Raw genomic sequence first — 20,479 nt, forward strand, 5'->3', positions numbered from 1 at the left:
ATGAAATTATTTATTTTGCTATGGAATAGGGTATGTCCAGATCTTAAATATTACAATGTGTCCTCTATCCAACTTAAATTAAAAGCATGCAAAAACTTAACACTTATTTAAATATTCATATAAATGAAAATGGAATTGGAAGTTAAATTATAGTTTTAAATTTGTAATTGTGTTCCATAAATGAGGATGAATTGTTTTCATCAAAATTTCTTAGAGAATTTGATTTTACAAACAACAAAACACAATGAAAAGGTCGTCGATCATTAATATACATAATACAGCAGTGAAAACGTCGAAAAAAATAGACTTTAGAACTAACCTCTATTTTGAGCAATTCACGCACACTAACACAAAGTATCATACAAATCGCGAGTGTAAGTAGTATCACGTAGCTTGTCACGCACACTAAACTAATATGTCTGGCCTGTTTTTATCGGTTGTCGAGCAAGAGATTATTTATACTTATAAATTATTTAAGGAAAAGGACATACAACTTTTTTATGAAAAAGCAATAGTCCCGAATGTGCAGCCAATGCTGGTCATACCTTCGTGTAAATCAAGTCGAACAGGTTCGTCTAAGTCGTGCAATCGTAATGTAAGCCTGCATAGCGTAATAAATTGTTACGTTCGTTCCGTGTCATCAGTTCCCTGAACGGGGATATAATGTCGCAAATTCATATGTAAAGCAGATTATGTTTATGATTTCCGGGTTGTGCAAATTGATATTATATTAATTGAAATATTTTGTTTTATGGATGAGAGGACAAACGAGCGTATCGGTCATCTGATTTAAGTGACAACCGCCGCTTACATCCTCTTGCAACACCAGAGGATTGGCGAATCACAAGAGCGTAGCCGGTTTTTTAGAAAAGTGTTCGTGCTTATTTAGAAGTCACCCAGGAAACATTGTACAAGGAAGCTCATTCCACAGCTTGGTCGAACATGGAAGGAATGATGGTGGGGATGATATCCTTATTTGTGGCGTGTCCAGCGAAGGTGGAATTCGGTGGCAGGAATCAAGTCAAACAGCTCTTCGGAACACTCCCCATGATTCATGCGGTAGAAGACACACAATAAAGGGACGCCAAATTAAATAGCCGTTCACTGAGCACTGGGTCCCCGACAATTCAAGCAGCTCTGCGTTGCACGCGGTCAAGCTGATACTGGGATGCGCCAGACCGGCGATGACAGCAATACTCCATATGTGCTGTACCTGCTCTTTGTAGAGCGCTAGAATGTGGGCCGGTTTGAAATATTGCCGTGCTCTATTTATTCATTTCTTCGAAGCCAGTTTGACTTTGCGTTCCAGATGACCGCGGAATAGGCAATCAGTCGAGATTTTGGGACCCAGAATTCCGATACTAGGCGAGGCTTTTGAGGTTGAATTGAACAAGGATCATTGAGACCAAGATTTTGTCCAAGAAAAGTTTGCCTCAACCCAAAATTCAGTGCGACAAGATGTTAAGTCTCATTACGCCAGTAATTTACAAACCTTCCTTGTGCGTTGTTGTGATCCGGGACGATACGACATGGGTTCAAGGCCGGCAACGCTCCTGTGATTCCTCTGGTGTTACAAGATAATGTGGGCGGCGGTGGTCACTTAACACCAGGTGACCCGTACTCTCATTTCTCCTTCTTTTTCCATAAAAAGATTCACTAACTTCTGTTTTGGGTTCAATTAAGAATCTTGAGCGGCTCAGCATTGTAATGGGCAGGGCGTTATACCTGCTATCGTGTCGCGCACGTTTTGTAACTAAATAATAAAAAAAACTTCAGCTTAATGTAATTATTATGGGTTCGAATCCCGCAACGTCCGTAAATCTTGATACAAATAAAATTAAATAAATACAAATAAAATAATTATGTTTAGATATGGGACTAGTATAATATGGTAATCTACCGTCTGAAGGCGATCGACTCAAACACATACTAAATTATATCTTCACAATCGTACATTACCCTGCCTGTATCTATATCTTAGAAACTAGTAAAGTTCGCTTATATCGTGATTTTTACACAAAACGATTAGATGTTCCCACTAAATACTCAGACATCACAACAAGGTAATGATCCCAATCTCCCGACTTAAAATGCATGCAGATGGTCCACTGGATATGTCCATAGAGATTTTCAATAAGTTACGAGAGACTATAACAAATAATAGAAAATTCATGAACCTGTTAAAACTGATATTGCATCAATTATTGCGCTCGCCTCCATGAGACATACGATGTTAAGTCTCGTTTGCCCAGTAATTTCACTAGCCATGGCGCCCTTCCTGTGCAAAGGATCCTCCCACTTTACATTGTATGTCTAATGTCATCTAAAAATCTTTGCTTTAACAACTAATTATTAAATATTAACGAATATGGCTATATTGAAACCTTTGCCTGTCCTAATGGACGAAGAAACCAAAAAAACTAATGAATGTCGCAAACGTCAGAAAGTAAATAATAAAGAAAACTTTTATTTATTATTAATTACAAAACTAGTATTAAGGAAACAAATACACTCGGAGATTTTGCCAAAAATATTACCGAGAAATTTTAAATAATTTTCTTAAAACCATTTAGTAAATTATTACCCTTAAAAATAGTTTCAAATGATTTTTTCTGACGGAAGTATCGCTTTACGTAACAGAGCGGTTTACCCTCCCGAAGTTATCACTTCAAAAGTATTGTTGTCTCATATTAATAACAATGATTATATGACTGCACTATTTTCCTAAGTAGGAGAGAATGTGTACAGGCGCAAGTACGGCCTTGAGTGTGGAGTGAATGCTGTTGGCGAGACTTGCATAACGCGAAGTCGGGCAAAGGGTAAAGGACAAGACAAGACACATCTCGCAATGTGTACCGTAGAGACAAAACATTGTCAATATTATGATTTCACAGCACATGTTTCTATCGGCCGCTTTATATATCCTACTACCACCCATTCGAAAAAATATGCCTCAGACCTGGAGGTCTACTCGCAAAATCGACAACGATACATTCGGAACGATACGATAATACTCCGAATATATCGGAACTAACCTACTCTAACAAATGTTCGAATTCCTTATCGTTTATCGTTACCATAGACTAATATTTTGATTTTTTTACGATGTTAGTGTGAATGTAATATGTTCAAACCTAAACATTATCTGTGCTTTTTCGCTGTGAAGTGTCAAAAGTCAAAACATAGTTTAGGCGCTAAGGACCATGCCAGACTCTGCACCACCAATTTGGTATTATTTACACATAATGTAAATGTTAAAAAAATATGTAATGAATATGATATGACCATTTAAAATTGAATAAATAATACAAAACTCGCGGATAATAAAATGTAAAAAAAGTAACTCAACCCTTCTCGTCAACTTCCTATTTCTCAGGCGGCGATTTGCATTATTTCTACGCATAAACGATCAACAAAATGACTTAAATAACTTAGTAGTAAAAAAATCCTCTTGAATAGTAAACCACATAAATTTATTTTAATAATATTTATTAACTATGTATATTGTATGGCAAATATATCTATACAACTTGAAACGATAATAGCAACGACAGCCTAGATGGTGTCGTTGAGATTATCGTAAAAGAGACGTTTGATTATTTGTGAAATTCGAATATTCGTCTCTGACATTTTCAACTAAGAATAGGGTTAGGACCGATAATATTGAATAATGTTTCGTTCGTTCAATCATCGTTTCGACATTGAATACGACGTAACTAAGAGTAGGATTCGACACGACTAATGCCACGATTTATCGAATATCAATTTTAGGAGTAGGCCTACTGAGAAAACGGGCGCAAGAAACTCAGCGGGCTTTCTTTTCTTATTATAAAAATATGGTATAATATTTTAAATTTAAGGGCCTTTTTTTAACTCTGTTTCCATCTATCGAAGGGTTGATATTTTGGTATCCTCGACCGCCACATTACAATGTGTTTTCGGTTTTCGAATTGATATTATGTATTTGAAGATGTATGAGGTCAGAAACATTCTCACTATCACGGAGAGTGTTCCAAAGAGCTGTTTGACGTCATTCCTGCCGCCGAGTTCCACATTTGCATCAGAAATTACAATATCATTCCCACCACCTGGATATGCGGCGTTCCTCAACAGTGCGGTTTTTAAAGAACTTTCTTCCATGTACAACCAATCTGTGGAATGAGCTTCCTTGTGATGTACTCCTGTGATTCCTCTGGTGTTGCAAGAGAATGTAGGTGGCGATGTGTCACTTGTAACATCAGATATTTTTTTTTATGAAAATAAGGGACCACACGAGCAGGACGTTTATCTGATGGTAATTGATACGCCCTACCCATTACAATGCAGTGTCGCTCAGGATTCTTGAAAAACCCATAAATTTTGAGCGGCACTACAATTGCGTTCGTCACCTTGAGACATAAGATGTTAAGTTTCATTTGCCCAGTAATTTCTCTAGCTACGGTGCCCTTCAGACCGAAACGATAATGTTTACACATTCCTGCTTCACAGCAGAAATAGGTGCCGCGCCGTTGTGGTACTCATAATCTAGCCCGCTTCCTGTGCAAAGGAGGAGCCTCCCACTGGTAAAAACAACAAAAAAAAACTGCTAGGTGACCCAAGTGCTCGTTTGTCCTCCTCTTTAATAAAAACAAAACAGTTAGCGGTTTGAGACTTAAAATAAAAATTTGTCATCGAATATAATATTATCTGGAATGTCCAACCGTACGGTATTTACCACGCTTTTGGCAAACCCTTCATAAGACCTTGGTAATTATTCAGGGCGATGAATGTATTACAAGTGGACTAATGTAGTTATGTCATGCTTAAGAAAATCTCATCACTGAATAGTGAGTTATTAATTGGCACCGGTTCAAAATAAACATTTATTGTTGAGCGATCTTTTGAAAATAATATGATCATTTAGTGAAATATTATTGAGACAAACTGACGAATATTCGGCTTTCTATGTATTCTATTCATAGTATGTCTTATGGTATATTGATATGGGGCAATGCCAATCATATCAATGATATCAACACCATCATTATGCTGCAGAAGAGGGATATTCGCGCTATTTATAACCTGGGTCCTAAAGAGTCATTGAGAGCAAAATTTAAAGAAATAAACATCTTAACTATTGCCTCTCAATATTTTCTTTATATGTTATGTATGTACGTATGTATAAGGGAATTTGCTAAAAACTGTCATAACCATTCACACCAGGCACTAACATAAACATAGAAGGCCTACTACTCTGCTAAGTCGAGCTAGTAAGTCTTTTGTTGGGCGATGTACTACCTACTTTTACAACAAGATCCCAGAAAATATTAAAAACAAATGTATTTCGAAATTCAAAAGAATTATTATTAAAAAACGTTTGTGTGGTAGTAGTTTCTATAACATAGATGACTGTCTTAATTTAACCAGATATTAGGAATAAAGCGACCACCGTCAGGCTTTTAAATAAATACCTTCTTTTAGTGTTCTTCGTTTTGTTTGTGTGGGAAAGTTTAATATAGCATAAACGAATGAAGAGAACACCCTCAGGCTCTTAAATTATAAATGTTTACTGTCCGATATCACATTGTAATCCATATTTTTATATATAAAAAAAGCCCGCTGAGTTTCTTGCGTCCGTTCTTCTCATGTTTGAGGCAGTCTATTTTGAATTGGTGGTAGTTTTTTACGTTCAATAAGTGATTTTGAATCCTATTTTGAATAAAAATATTTGAATTTGAATTTGTGAACTTTCACTACGTACAAAATTATAGCACGGGTCAATAAGTTATATAAAAAGTAAACATAGCGGCCAATACGTGTATGTAAAACTTTGCTGCTACAAAAAAGCAAGGCGTTATATTTATTAATTCGAATTTGTATCATCAAATTCAGCCGGTGCAAAGTCCTGACAAGAGTCTTGCAAATAAATCAAAACATTATGTGAATAATTAATTTATTATGTATTTTTTTATAATCGCCTATAAAATGCTCACAGAATACCTTGGTTTATTTACTGTGTGTGTGGATGATGCAGCTACTGTACTCAATAGCTTTTGTTTTGTATTAAATTACATTTACTTTTTTGACTTACTCGTGTAGGACATTGACTTTTTGACGTTTGAGTAGTTTTGTTGCATCACTTTACATATTATATTGTAATTTAAATGATTTGTAAAACGATGAAAATGTAAATCTTGATTTAAACGAGTAGCAATGAGTTTATTGCTACTTTTTCTCATTAGCTCAACCCTTTACGAAGTAGCAGTAGATTCAACAAGAAAAAAAAAGTTCTTTTGACATTCATAAGTTCTTTTCAGTGACATACATGAATAGAGTGAAAAAAAATTACGTTAATAAATGTGCAATAACCACCGCTGTGTTTATTTTATCATATCTATCTATATGTTACAAATTATGCAGCGTGGCTACAATGAACACACTGTTAGAACTACTTAACCGTTATCATAAAAAAAAATAAAAAATACATCATTCGCTTAAATAAATGAATTTTTCATAATATCATTTCGGAACAACATGTAAGTAATCTAGTATCCGTGCGCTAGGTTACACATACAAGTTTCGTTTACAAATAAATAAAAGAGTGTGTGTACTTATGTACACGCGTTAGAATTTATACTTCTTTGGCGTATGGAAAAATAAATCAAATTTTAACAATAAGTTAAGATCAAAGATAGTATAAACACTCAGAATTTAGGTTTAATATGAACAAGTATAGAAAATTAATTAATTTTAATGCACTCAAAACAGTTTATTCAAATCATTTTTATCACTAATATTCAATATATATAGATATACTAATAAATTATTGGTAAATACTATCACCGTCGTATATGAAATTGATTTCATAAAAACACCAAAATAATATTTATTTATTCACACTGTTTAATTGTACTGTTACGAAACACGTGTTCTAAATATAAAAATACTAGAATATACAACTTGAACATAGTTATCGATTTTCATGCCACCTAGAACTAACTTCACAATGTAGAATTCAGGTGGCAATCGCGCCAAAGGAAGTATAACTTCAAAAAAATTTTGAAGTAGGCGTTACTTTGCAGAAGTCCATAATAATTATCCAAATGTTTTAGGTTTTCTTTGATGTTAATTCCGCCAATATTTGTCTCCAAACAAGAACAATATCAAACAACCGACTACAGGAAAATATATAAAAATATAATAACAAATAGTGGAACCAGTGAATGTCATTTTAAATATACAACATGATTTATGAAGCGAAGTTGAATGGCCGCTTTTAAAACATTTATAATATTACTGTGTAGATTGACGATTGTATCTGACACCCACAATAGACTACAATATAGTAGCGTATAGACAAACGAAGTCCACCACCTAGGAAAGACTCTTTTAGTTTTCATATTATTATATACTAGCTGACCCGGCAAACGTTGTTTTGCCATATAAAGTATAATTCACGCGATAGTTTTATAAGTAATAAAATATTGCCTATATTATAGCCTGTACATCATTTTGTTCTATTGTCAATAGTTTTTGCAGCGCACGCAAAAATAGGTTTTCGATTTTACACCTTGTGTAACAAAATAGCAATTTTATTACGGATCCCTAATTTTGAAAAAAAAAACATAGCCTATAGCCTTCCTCGATAAATGGACTACCCAACACTGAAAGAATCATTCAAATCGGACCAGTAGTACCAGAGATTAGCGCGTTCAAACAAACAAACAAACACTGCAGCTTTATAATATTAGTATAGATTACATATTGTTTTATTTTGTTTTTATTCTCAGATTGAAATATTTTTTAATTCAAATTGTATTTCAATTATTCATTACATTTTAGTTGTTTTAATTTTAGTGTTTTTTGTAACGTTTTTATTAATATAAATTTAAAAAAAAATATATATATTGTTTTGCAGTTCATCCTCAAAGTGAGGTACATAATTTCTATCATATATATTTAAGAGTTTGCTTAAGAAATAAGGATTAATCTAATATATAAAATTCTCGTGTCATGGTGTTAAACATTGAACTCCTCCGAAACGGTTTGACCGATTCTCGTGAAATTTTGAGTGCATATTGGGTAGGTCTGAGAATCGGACAACATCTATTTTTCATCCCCCTAAATGTTAAGGTTGGTACACACGATTTTTTTTTTTAATTTTATTATTTTTTTTTTTAGTTTGTTTGATTATGAGTCAGGTTTAACAAATACATACAACTTCAAATTTCCACCCATCTACGATCAACAGTTACTTTTGTATCGCGATTTTAATACCGGCAATACAACGTTTGCTGGGTCAGCTAGTATTGTAAAATATTATACAACATTGGCTTTCTATTTAATAAATAAATAAATAAAGCGTGCAGGAGAAAAGAATATCTCTAACGGAGATAAAGCAAAATAGAAAGAAAAGACAATCTATCTCTAAAAGATAATCTAGTTACTGTAAACAACTTTGATTGACAAGTCGTAAACAGTCAGCCACGCTTGACAATTAGCTCGGCAGTATTTTGAATACCAAACCACTAGCTTGACTGTCAGGTCGTTTATACGCTAGTATATCGTGAGTTTTTTGTTTATGATAATAAGGGACTAGACGACCAGGACGTTCAGCTGATAGTAACTGATACGCCCTACACATTACTATCCATGCCACTCAGGATTCTTGAAAAAAATCAAAAATTCTGAGCGTCACTACAACTGCGCTCGTCACCTTGAGACATAAGATGCTAAGTCTCATTTGCCCAGTAATGTCACTAGCTACGACGCCCTTCAGATCTAAACATAGTAATGTTTACACATTACTGCTTCACGGTAGAAATAGGCACCGTTGTGGTACGCATAATCTAGCCGGCATCCTGTGCAAAGGATGGTCCCCTCCCACTGGTAGGTGTATGTATCTAACACCCACAACAATATAGTTTCCATGCTCAAAGTATAAACTATAAATACTCATACGATATTAATTACAGCACGTGTCATTTCACGACTAATTAAGAACCTTGCTGTCGACGATAAGTTGTGTAATCTTTTATATTTAAAGCCAGTTTAAACCGGTTTATGAATAGTATGTTGTTACGAAAAATCGTTCACTATTGATTTAAGAATAATTTTTAAGTTTAGTTCTAAACTTATTGAAGTCCAGAAGTCATCGTGAATCATCCACACCATCTTGGATGGTTAAACGTGGAATTTTTAGTCCACGTTTAACCAAGCTGTGGAGTGAGCTTCCTTGTGCGGTATTTCCTGGATGATACAACCTTCAAATTCAAATATTTTATTAAAAAAAAAAAAACTACAACCCGTTCAAAAAAGATTGTCTCAGACCTGAGAAGAACGGGCTTTTTTTTAAATAAAAATATGGATTGTAATATCGCACAATAAACATTTATAATGAAAGAGCCTGAAGGTGTTCGCTTTATTCGCAGTCTATGGTATCATTAAGAAATTCGTTTGTGCTATAGTAACCTTTCCAACACAAACTTTTTTCATCATTTTGTAGAAGCATATACATCACCCAATAAAAGAATTACTAACTCGACTTAATCGAGTAGTAGGCATAACAAGTTTATGTTTATACATTTCTAAAAGGCCAATAACCTAACATCAGGTGACCCGTACACTCGTTTTTCCTCGTCTTCCATTAAAAAAGTCAATGAAAATTTCTCAGTTTTACTCTTATCCTATAGGTCTGGGAGGAAAATAATCCGCAGTAACTTTTCAACTCGTTCGTGCTCACTCTTAACTCGGAATTTATATTATGTACAGGTTTGTTTTATCTCACTGGGTGCGGAAAAAGGTGTCCATTATTACCTCGATTATTCGCAAACTACTACAACACGAAAAATCGTTTCGTTATAAAAGCCCCAAAAACCTTCTTAATTCAAAATCCTTCACAGTTCAAAAACTCTATATTCTGAATAATAAGAACTTTTCCGAAGTGACCGTGTTTTCCTTGAAATTCGACTTACAGATGTTTTACTGTATATTCAAAGGTTTATGATCATCGTTACTTACATATTTAACTTTATTTATAGGTCCGCCAAATTACAATCTATTTTCGTTCGATCCATTACGCGTACCAGATTATAATTAGGCCAAGATGCTCCTCAGAACACTTCAAAATTAATAAATAATAAAGTTTTGGCAACTTTTACGATTTCTTCATCGCTGTGTTATATTTTTAAATATTGCATGAACATTTGAATATGCATTCATATTGCCTTTTGCACACCATTATAACATTATATTTTTAGAAGTATAGCGTGGGTTCATTTTATGCTAGGTTATCACCCTGATGATGTCAATATAGAGTGATCGATTGAATTATCTATGAGATTATTATTAGTATTATAACAATTTAGGATGTTAACAGGTTTCTCAGTCTTCCTTGCTTATTATATAACTTAATAAGTAATAATCTAAAAGTTATACGCCCGTTTGTCTTGAATGGAGAAAGGATTTATAAACTTTTTCCTAGTTCTCTATCCGACTTGAAGGTTAGCCTAAACAAACAAACAGAGAGACAGAGAATGACACACTAAAAATATTAAAATTAGTATTCTGGTATTAGTGCCGTGTAAACTGGCGTAAAGATCTACATTTTGTAAAAAGTTGTTTAAGTTTAAGAGATAAGTGGTCTAAAATTAGAGTTTGTCTGAAAAAACTTGAATGATTTAATACTCATATTATAATTTGTTGCATTGTTATTTTAGGATTACGTCATTTCATTTCATATCGTGTTGTTTGTGTTTTAATGTGAGTTTTTATTACGGACAATAAGTTCCCACGAACCTATTTATATAATCGATACATGGTAACCAGTACGTTATGTATTATTATGTAATTACAGTTACAAAGTGTTAACTTTGCTAATAAAAGTTTGTATTATGGCGTTAGTACTGCGTATATATTTTGCTACACTTATACAGGATGTTTCTTTGAGAATGGCGGTTATGGTCAAGTCGGAAAAAATATACATATCTTTCCAAAGTTTGATCCTTATCAGCAAGACAGTCCATTGGTTCAATAATACTGGATGTAATTTTTTTAAAAAATCATTCTGGATGATTTTCGTGAAAAGTTCAAGAAATTTTAAAAACTAATCAGGAAGTTATTGGTTTCTTATAAATCGAGAGCATGACTCCTTTCACGACTGTAGTGTGTGTATCATCATGTATAACATCCTGGCAGGGTCGACATGCGATGTTGGAGGTTCGGGTATTGAAATGATTATAGTCTGACTGCGATAATAAGCCCCTTTATTATGCAATGCAACTACTTATATATTAGTTGGAGAGATGAGTGTGTGCATATGTGTATAAAGATGATACACACACTACACGACTTTCCTCTAAGTCTCGTAGTTTCCGGCTTGGCCATCACCGCCCTTCTCAAAAAGCCACCCTGTAGTTATTAATACAAAGGGACATCCAATGTACAGTTGTACAAGTTTTGATGCAACTAAATATTATGTTGAAGAGTAGAACAAATTTTCCCTGAAAATCTACTTTGATATGAAAACTTTCATATACCTATAGTTTAGCAATGCACTAAAATCCTTCATACAGAAACATGAATTCCGTGCACTTTTTAATTGACAATTCGATAATAATATAGCTTTTTATTTCGACAGATTTTTAAGTTATCCGCCTAATTATTAAGAAACTTTATTTTACTTAAGTTATAATAAGGAATTTTAAGAAATAAATAATATCATTAACATTTTAAAAACCATTATGTTTATTGTAAAAATATGTACAAAATATAATCAAAACTTACATCAATAAACGTTAGATATAATACTTAAATAAAAATAAATATTATAGTTAAATCGCGAAGTTGGTAAAAAGCTATTACATACATTCATTGCCGCAAGCAAGTAAAAAAAATATTGAAACATAATAATAGAACTTACACATTAAACGAAAATACTGATTAATCACTTTATCGAATAAAATATTTGAACACAATAATCTTAGACAAATTATACGCCTAGATAGAGTCTCTTGCTGCTAGCCAACCGATGGAAACAGGCCCGGTTTATTAGTTCAGTGTGGGTGACAAGCTGCGTCTTACACTCGCGATTTGTATGTCACTTTGTGTTAGTGTGCGTGCATTGCTCAAAATAGAGGTTCACTGTCAACCCCATTTTTTTTCTACAATTTCACAGCTATCACAATCTATCTAGACGTATAAATAATATAAGACAATTACATATGGCGTGTATTTCCAAAGGATCCAAGGCCGGCTTGAGAAGCACCTTTATTGAAGCCCATCTGAAGATTCAGTTCTGCATTGTGAGCTCTCAGCTGTTCCTCAGTAAACGTACGTTCATTTTTATCTGCCATTTTGGGGCCGAGTTGGGGACCGGTCCATTCTGGATGTTTCTGAGTCTAGAAAGAATAAAATGTTAGGTTGAGTCGATAATTTATTGTTATTAATTGATAAATGATAGACTTACAATTCTTCCTAACGCGTAGAGACATAAGGTCACTTGGGGAATGTTGCGTCTTTCAAACAAGTCGGCTGTTTGGAAAATTTCTTCCTCGGGTACGCCGTACTTTTTGATGGCCGCCTGGAATCTGTCAAATATATTTATATTATTATTTCAGAATATGTTCTAAGATTACTACCTTCATTAAGGTACTTCCCTTCTGGGATTTGCAACGTCCATGTAATTCTGGTATCACTTACAAGTAGAAGAGCAATATGTGGATAGAATAGATGGAATAGAAGAGCAATAGGAGCCGTATATTATATCGGTCCTGTCAACTTTCCTAACTTGTACGATTTGCATCAATACTTAATCCACATGAACTTTATAAATAGAACTATCAATCACTATAAGAAATTCTTTACTACAACTAATTCTTTACTTTTATTACCTTTGAATATTCTCCATAAGTTGGAAGTTCGTGCCTCGCTCTTGTATCTTCTTAACAGATCCAGGAGACAATTTGTTTATAAGCTTACACAAAACAACACCGTCTTTCAGTACATCTTCATAAGCTCCATTGGGCAAGGGCTCTCCAGTAACAGCTGTGATCCAGTTGAGAACCTCCTGTTCTTGTTCCTTGTTTCTAGGCTGTAAACGTTGTATTTATTTAATACGTAAATAAAACAGTTTTGAACGCCGGCCATAAAACATTCGCTCCAGTGCCAAGTCGTTAAAACGGGGAGATTCCAGAAAGATGTCCAAAAATAACATGCAAGTTAAACATACGTCTGATCTCATTTGATGGATAGAAGGAAAGTTTTGGCTGGCTTCGTTACTTTGTAATTATGTTGGCAGTCACTAGTAAAACAAGTAACAAAACAAAAAAATATATAAACTATTGCAAACAAGCTGGAAAATAATGTTAAATATGATTTTAAAAAGTTAACACGAATACATTAGTTGTTATTGAATTTTAAAGCAATATTTAATCAAAGGAATGAGCAAAACATTTTAAAAGTAAAGGTTGTAGTAATTAAGTGTCTTACAGGCATTTTGTAAGGTCACAGAACTTTTGGAATACACTTAAAAGACGAGTTTTCTGCTTGATATCAGCAAATGTACTGGCGTCTGCGATCCGCCCGCCCAAACCACTCTGTATCTGAAAGCGGACGTCACTCCGCCCAAGCTCAAACGCACACATAATTTTAGTCATTACAACATTGTTTTTCAGTTACGTTTGCATGTCTATACGGATGTAATAACTCATTGCTAACGAGATGTACGAAAATACATTCATTTTATATAATGTAAACACAGCTTAACGGTCTAGTAACAGTTATTAGGTATAATAACCGATCAACAAGTAAATTATAAAATAAACAATAGTGGCGATATTAAATTTAAGATATTAAATGATGTATGCAATTCATTGTATATTGCAAGTGAAATAAACTCACCATTTACCTATCAAATATAAAATACAAAGTAATAACTTTATTTCCATCCCCAAAATACTAAGGGGTCGTCTCCTTCCCTCAAATATGTGCGAAGGATATGATACCTGGTCTATGCGTCAACTCTTGAACGGGTACTTCTTGTAGTGCCAGGTCGATCTGTTATAGTTAATAAATCATTGAATTTGTTGGATAATCGCATCCATTCAAACTAATAATGACAGAAGCATGACTATCATGTTCACTAAGCCTCCTTCACATACAATGAATTCAAGCTCTAAAGGTTGATGAATCTTTAATACTTTTTATGAAATATTTAACATTATTTAGACACGATTCATGTATAGGATGCAGCACCTTACAAACTAGTTTTAATGTATATTACAGCCATTGAAAAATACTCTATTTGATTAAAAAGAGTTGTCGTTGAGTTTCTTGTATGTTCTTCTCACGAGCTCTACTTTTTCCGAGCATAATATGGAAGATACTAATTTTAATTAGTAGAGCACAGTAAGAGTAATTTATAAAAAATATTTATAGTGGCGATTCAAAGGTGCTTAGTTTTAGCTTAATTTAATAAGGTTTATTTGACTTTGACTTTTAAAGCCAAGTTTTTTTTCGAAATAGATTCGAAATACTTTCGAATAAGAAGCAGCGCAACAAACTCTCCCAGTATTATTTTTTTGATTCGGTAAAAAAATTACAATTTATGCAATACTAGCTCACCCGGCAGTAATTAACAACTGTAGGAAAATCTACCTACTATAGTTAATCAAAAATACGTTTATCTTTTACCTGCTGAGAAAGTTAGAAAGATAATATAAAAATTCTAATACGTTATTCATTTTAAACGATTATCTTAATTTGATTTTTGAACGTCGGGGGACACATCAAAGGAAAATCTAAAATCGTTGTTTTTGTTTAATTCCGAGCATTTTCATATTTATTCACATTCTAAACCTTCTCTGGACTTCTACAATTAATTTAACAACAAAAAAGCCAAATCAGTGCAGTCGTTCTCGAGTTTTAGTGAGACTAACGAACATCAATTCATTTTTATATATATAGATAGATTATCATACAGTGTCAAAAATAGCGATAGATATTAGAGATTAGTATACGATACTAACTGACCCAGCAAACGTTATATTACCATAATATAAAGTAATTAAAAAACAATTTGTATAAAAAAACTACGTTCAAAAAAACCGACTTCAAAAACTGAAAGTATCAAATAACTAAAAATGTAATATAATACACCTCTTATGCAAACCTTTACCTTTGATAGGTATTATACCTTACTATTAATAGGTTTTAAGTCAGTGCCAAGCCAAATGACATATATATCACCATAGATAGATAAAAATGGCTTTTAAATCCTTACAAAAATTTCATACCTATAGCTATATAAAAGTACTGACCAATAAGTAATATTAATAAATACAATCCGCTGGAAAACATCTCAATTCTCGTTCTACTTTGCTTGGCCTAATTTGATAAAATACCGCTTCGAATCCACGACGCAATATCCGGCTTTTAACTTCGTTCAGTTACAAAACAACTCATCTCAAGATTTCTTTTAGTGTACCGTTCAAAAGTCGGTACACGTTCATCCGTCCGCACAATAATTTTAAAAAAGGGTATTTAGATTTCTCTTTACGTTACGTTCATAATTAATATATAGATTTTCATATAGGCACGTCAAATGTCAATGTTTTCTGTTATTTACCTACATAAGTAGGTGTCCATGTGAAAATAACTAATGTGATTGGGTACGTGTGATTGCGACGATACGATATAATATTAGAAGATGTAAGTGCATCGTATATCACTTGTATTTGAGAGTAATGCATCTTTGTGTGGGAGTAATAGCCTCGGTGAGAGATGTCAATGTCATATAAACAATATTTGATTGATGCAAGTCGCCTGTCGCTACGCAGTGCTATCTTAGATATAATATATCTTTTGTGCGTCTGTTGTAACTGAACTCCTCCTTAACGGCGGAACCGATTTTAATGAAACTTTCTGTGTGTCTTGAGGTGGATTCGAGAACGGTTTAGATTCACAATTGAACTACCTCCTAAACGGCTGGACCAATTTTGATGATTTTTTTGTGTGTTCCAGTGAATTTGACATTGGTTTTGATTCTCAATTCCGTCCATATAATATAATTCTCCTGATTCTTCAGTGAAATCTTCCTAACGGCTGGACAAATTTTTCAAATTTAAGACGTGTGTACAGGACAACTTCTGTCGGGTCCACTAGTTTTATATAAACTTCTGGGTGTTTCCGGGTTATGTTGCAAGAGAATGTGGGCGGTGGTGATTACTTAACTTAACTAGGTGAGCGGTACGCTCGTTCAAATTAAATAAAAGAAATTTACAAAACAGTTAAGTTTTATCATATTCAAATTTATATTTCCAACAATTTTATATTGAAAACAGGATTTTAAGTCACTTATTGAACGTTAAAAATATCCACACATTTCAAGATATGAGCAGAACTCGTGCAAGAAATTCAACGGGTTTCTATTTTTATCCAGTTAGCCTAAATTTCTATTGTTAATTTACAGTGTGCTGGAAAGCGTGAACCCGAGAAGGAGTTAGAAGCACAGAGATGGATCGAAGCCGTAATTGGGGAGAAGTTCCCATCCAACCTTCCGTACGAGCTAGCACTGCGTGATGGTATCATACTCTGCAAACTCATGAACAGGCTGCAGCCCGGAATTGTACCCAAGGTCAACATTTCTGGTGGAGACTATAAGTTCATGGACAACATTAGTCAGTAAGTATATCTTAACTTCCGTCCTCCAGTCTTCCGGAAGATGGACCGATGATCTGGTCAAGATCGCCGGAATAGGTTGGAGGAGGATATGTCTTCCGACTGATAATATCTCAGTTCATGTCATATATGTAAACAATGCAGGGCCACCTTGCCAAAGAGCCACAAATCTATTGATTGGGTCGCTACTAAACTTCAGAGGATTATTGATTAGGCTATGAATAATGCCTGAGAATTTCATGAGAAACAGTACAGTATTTTTCTTATTTTCTTACTGACAATAATTTCCCGCTAGGTGTAAAACCAGAGATTTTGCCACAGACTAAAATATAATTTGACAAAATTCAATACGCGTACCTACTATTAGTTCTCTCTAAATTAATTGAACTATGGCACGATCTTTTTATTTCTTTATATCAAATAAATTATGCCCTCTTTTCAACAGACTGGAAACATAGGAGAATATTCGAAATTTTTATTTGTTTTTTTTTTCTTCATATCTCCATCGGTGGCACAAAGGCTAGTGTCGTTGCCATTCATACGTGCCGTATATTCGGTATTTCGAATTTAAATGTAAGGTTATTCAACGCTTTTAAGATTTACGGATAAACAGCGAGTAAGTCCTAGACATTCCTACGAAGAATTTCGCTATCAAATTTGTTTTTAAAGTTGACCTAGTCGCGCTAGTCTTACAAGGACTTGAACCCAAAGTTCATTTCACGCTAAATAATCACACGTAGATTGAAGTTTCCGAAAATGCCCGTAAAATGGGAAAAATAGACCCTTACCTCATATTATACCTTTTTGATATTTTTTTTGATTTGAAAAAAAAAAACGTTTAAAGGGTATCCGATGCCGAATTGGTGTAGGTTGCAATTAAACGTACATTGTAAAAAAAAATGATATTATGTTTTTTTTTGCAACAGCAAAAAAAAGGATTTGCATATAGAAAGTATCATTTGATGAAGTGGATCTTGTGATGAGACCACCGGAACTTTGTAAAGTTAAATATTGTACGTATTATGACAAGATACTTAAGTCACTGTAACCAAACAAATTAATAGGAAATGAAAATATTATACCTTCGAACTATGGTGATAAAGCCGGCAGTTGGGAATAGGAACTCCTCGATAATACTGTGACTCCAAGCCGTGTTTGGGATTGTTAGAATTGTCAGGAGACGTAGTACTCTTTTTACCTAGACGACTGCAGCTTTCTCTAACTGGTAGTTTTACTGTTCATCATGTATTCTGTGTACAAAATTAAAATTATGTTCCAGGTTCCAAAAAGCGTGTATTAAATACGGTGTACCGGATGTGGACTTGTTCCAAACTACTGATCTATGGGACCAGAAGAACATCGCCCTTGTTACCACAACCATCTTCGCGATCGGACGAACGGTAAGTACCTGCTTAGTATTGGCTTTCATTAGGGATAGGCTCATACAAATAATTGTTTACTCTTCGACATAATATCTTCTACGCCTAACAAATTGGAGTATAAATTAAATCTAAGGTCAAAAGTTTTCGTAAGGCGTTAAGTAAGGGCATCGCCGCCGCCATATTTTCGGGGTGGCACCATTTATCTTGTATATTTTCAATAAATTAATATGTATAGAAAAATCATAAATTCTCTTGACCCTCCTTGAGAGATATAATTAGCTATTAGCTACTCTACGTCACCAAAATTATTCTTCTTTCCTGCTCTCCGTCAACAACGGCTAAATTGATTTATTCTCTTGCTACTCTAGCGACATTCTGGAGGTTTTTGGAACATTTATACCTCCAGCATCCACACCTGTAACAGTGTAACTATCGACTTGCAACTATCGCCTCTAATATTGAGAATTTGTTAGTAGTCAAGTTTGTTATGAAATATCTTTATTCTTGAACACTTGGAATTCTAATTATAATGCTTTATGAGTCCAAATAAGGCACACCATATGCCTAAACCTTTTGTTGGGTGGTAGTCAATCGCCCCAGTCGCCTACGCAAGAATTTCGCAACACACATAATATTATGTCTTTAAACTATCGCACCCATTCATCTACAGAAATCTTAGGAAATATTTTTAGTGCTAAGGGATTAGCAGCGATGTTATTCACGTAAATTCTAAATCGTTGATGTTATGTTCCCATCCAATCCATGTTTTGCTCTAGATTCGTTTTCTCCTATCATTTTTCCAGATCGTTAACTGCCGCGCGTTAAAGACATTTTAACAACAAACTCGTACGATGTTCCCACTATTGTTCTACCAAATCTTAAATATTTTTATATTTATGAAAATAAGGGACGAGACGAGCAGGACGTTCAGCTGATGGTAATTGATACGCCCTACCCATTACAATGCAATGCCGCTCAGGATTCTTGAAAACCCAAAAATTCTGAGCGGCACTACAATTGCGCTCGTAACCTTGAGACATAAGATGTTAAGTCTCATTTGCCCAGTAATTTCATAGCTACGGCGCCCTTCAGACCGAAACACAGTAATGTTTACACATTACTGCTTCATGCAGAAATAGGTGCCGTTGTGGTGCCCATAATCTAGCTGGCTTCCTGTGCAAAACCAGTGGGATGCCCACTGGTTTTCTATTTCTACTACTAATTAAAAGTTTATCTCATATGTATGCCTTATGTTAAGAATAGGTCTCCACTGCGCTCTTACTAGACACCGCACTAACTAAGAAAAGTAGCTTTTTTTATTACGGCAGCTTTATATTGTAGTGTGTATTGGCTATTTGTAAAGATGTTTGTGTGTGTGATATCTTGACATTGAATGGTATCTTTCTTTCGTAACTTATATTCCTTTGTGTTATTTTACATTGAAATAATTAATAAAATACAAAAGAGTTACTGATGATACGAGTTCTCAGTTATTTTAACAAAGTTTTACTACGCAACATTGTTCAAGACTGGAGCGAGTACGCCCACTTGGGCATAGTATTAGTTGCCGGACTTTACGACTACGCCTGCAGTATCTAGTTGGTGCGCAGCGGTGACTATGCTACATTATATGATGTTTTAAGTTGTTCACTCAACCAAATGTCTATATTTTGCAGAATACGCATCTCCCAACAATGCTCTATAATTGGAAAATTACCTGAATCTCCCTCATTTATTACAGGCTTACAGACATCCTGAATGGCGTGGACCTTGCCTAGGCCCCAGACCAGCTGAAGAAAACCGCCGCGAGTTCAGCGAAGATGTGTTACGCGCTGGTGAAGCCGTCATAGGACTTCAGGCAGGAACCAATAAATTGGCGTCACAGTCGGGACAAAACTTTGGAGCATCCCGGAAAATTATCCTTGGAAAGTAATGATCATTACTTCAACGATTTAGATATTTTAGATCAGATATTTTATTAAACAGCAAATTATTGTCTATTTAATTATTTTACTGTAGTAAAAATTATTTTGTTTTAGGTTATGTTTAAAAAAAGTTTTCCATTTATATAATTAAAAAATATGCGAATATTCAGCTAACGGCATGTACCTATATTTTATATCCTTTTTCCTATATTTCTTAAAATTATCGTAACTAGGTAATAAATTTTTAAGCGGTTTTTTTTCTCTGTATCAACTGCGTTATCTATAGTAGGTATTCATAATACGTACATAAATTTATTTTTTTATAATAAATAAGACACGAGGCAAAATATCTTAGTTTATACCTTGCATTGTCAATTCTTTCTAAATTCTCATTATCAGTATAAATACACTAAACTCTTCTCTATATCACAAGTTATGTATTACTAATATTTAAATGTTGTATTTGTATATCTCATTTAATATGGAAATAAATGTTTATAAATAAATGTTAAAAAA

General features: G+C 34.1%; 2 protein-coding genes across 2 annotated transcripts in view; one reads left to right on the plus strand and one right to left on the minus strand.

The window, feature by feature from the left end:
- LOC126965530 (muscle-specific protein 20-like) overlaps nucleotides 1–20,479 on the plus strand; it is a 29,812-nt gene extending 9,333 nt beyond the window's left edge. Inside the window, exons 2-4 of the mRNA XM_050809195.1 lie at nucleotides 16,448–16,659; nucleotides 17,936–18,056; nucleotides 19,780–20,479. Coding sequence (XP_050665152.1) covers nucleotides 16,448–16,659; nucleotides 17,936–18,056; nucleotides 19,780–19,971 — 525 coding nt within the window. The 3' untranslated portion in view covers nucleotides 19,972–20,479. The remainder of the gene's footprint in view (nucleotides 1–16,447; nucleotides 16,660–17,935; nucleotides 18,057–19,779) is intronic.
- Nucleotides 11,701–13,633, minus strand: LOC126965531 (myophilin). The gene is made up of 4 exons (XM_050809197.1): nucleotides 13,468–13,633; nucleotides 12,870–13,069; nucleotides 12,446–12,566; nucleotides 11,701–12,377 (listed from the first exon to the last, which is right to left on the minus strand). Exons 1-4 carry the CDS (start codon nucleotides 13,471–13,473, stop codon nucleotides 12,195–12,197), a joined length of 510 nt encoding a protein of 169 aa, XP_050665154.1. The 5' UTR covers nucleotides 13,474–13,633; the 3' UTR covers nucleotides 11,701–12,194.

Source organism: Leptidea sinapis, chromosome 7 (genome assembly GCF_905404315.1).
Source record: "Leptidea sinapis chromosome 7, ilLepSina1.1, whole genome shotgun sequence".
Lineage (NCBI taxonomy): Eukaryota > Metazoa > Arthropoda > Insecta > Lepidoptera > Pieridae > Leptidea > Leptidea sinapis.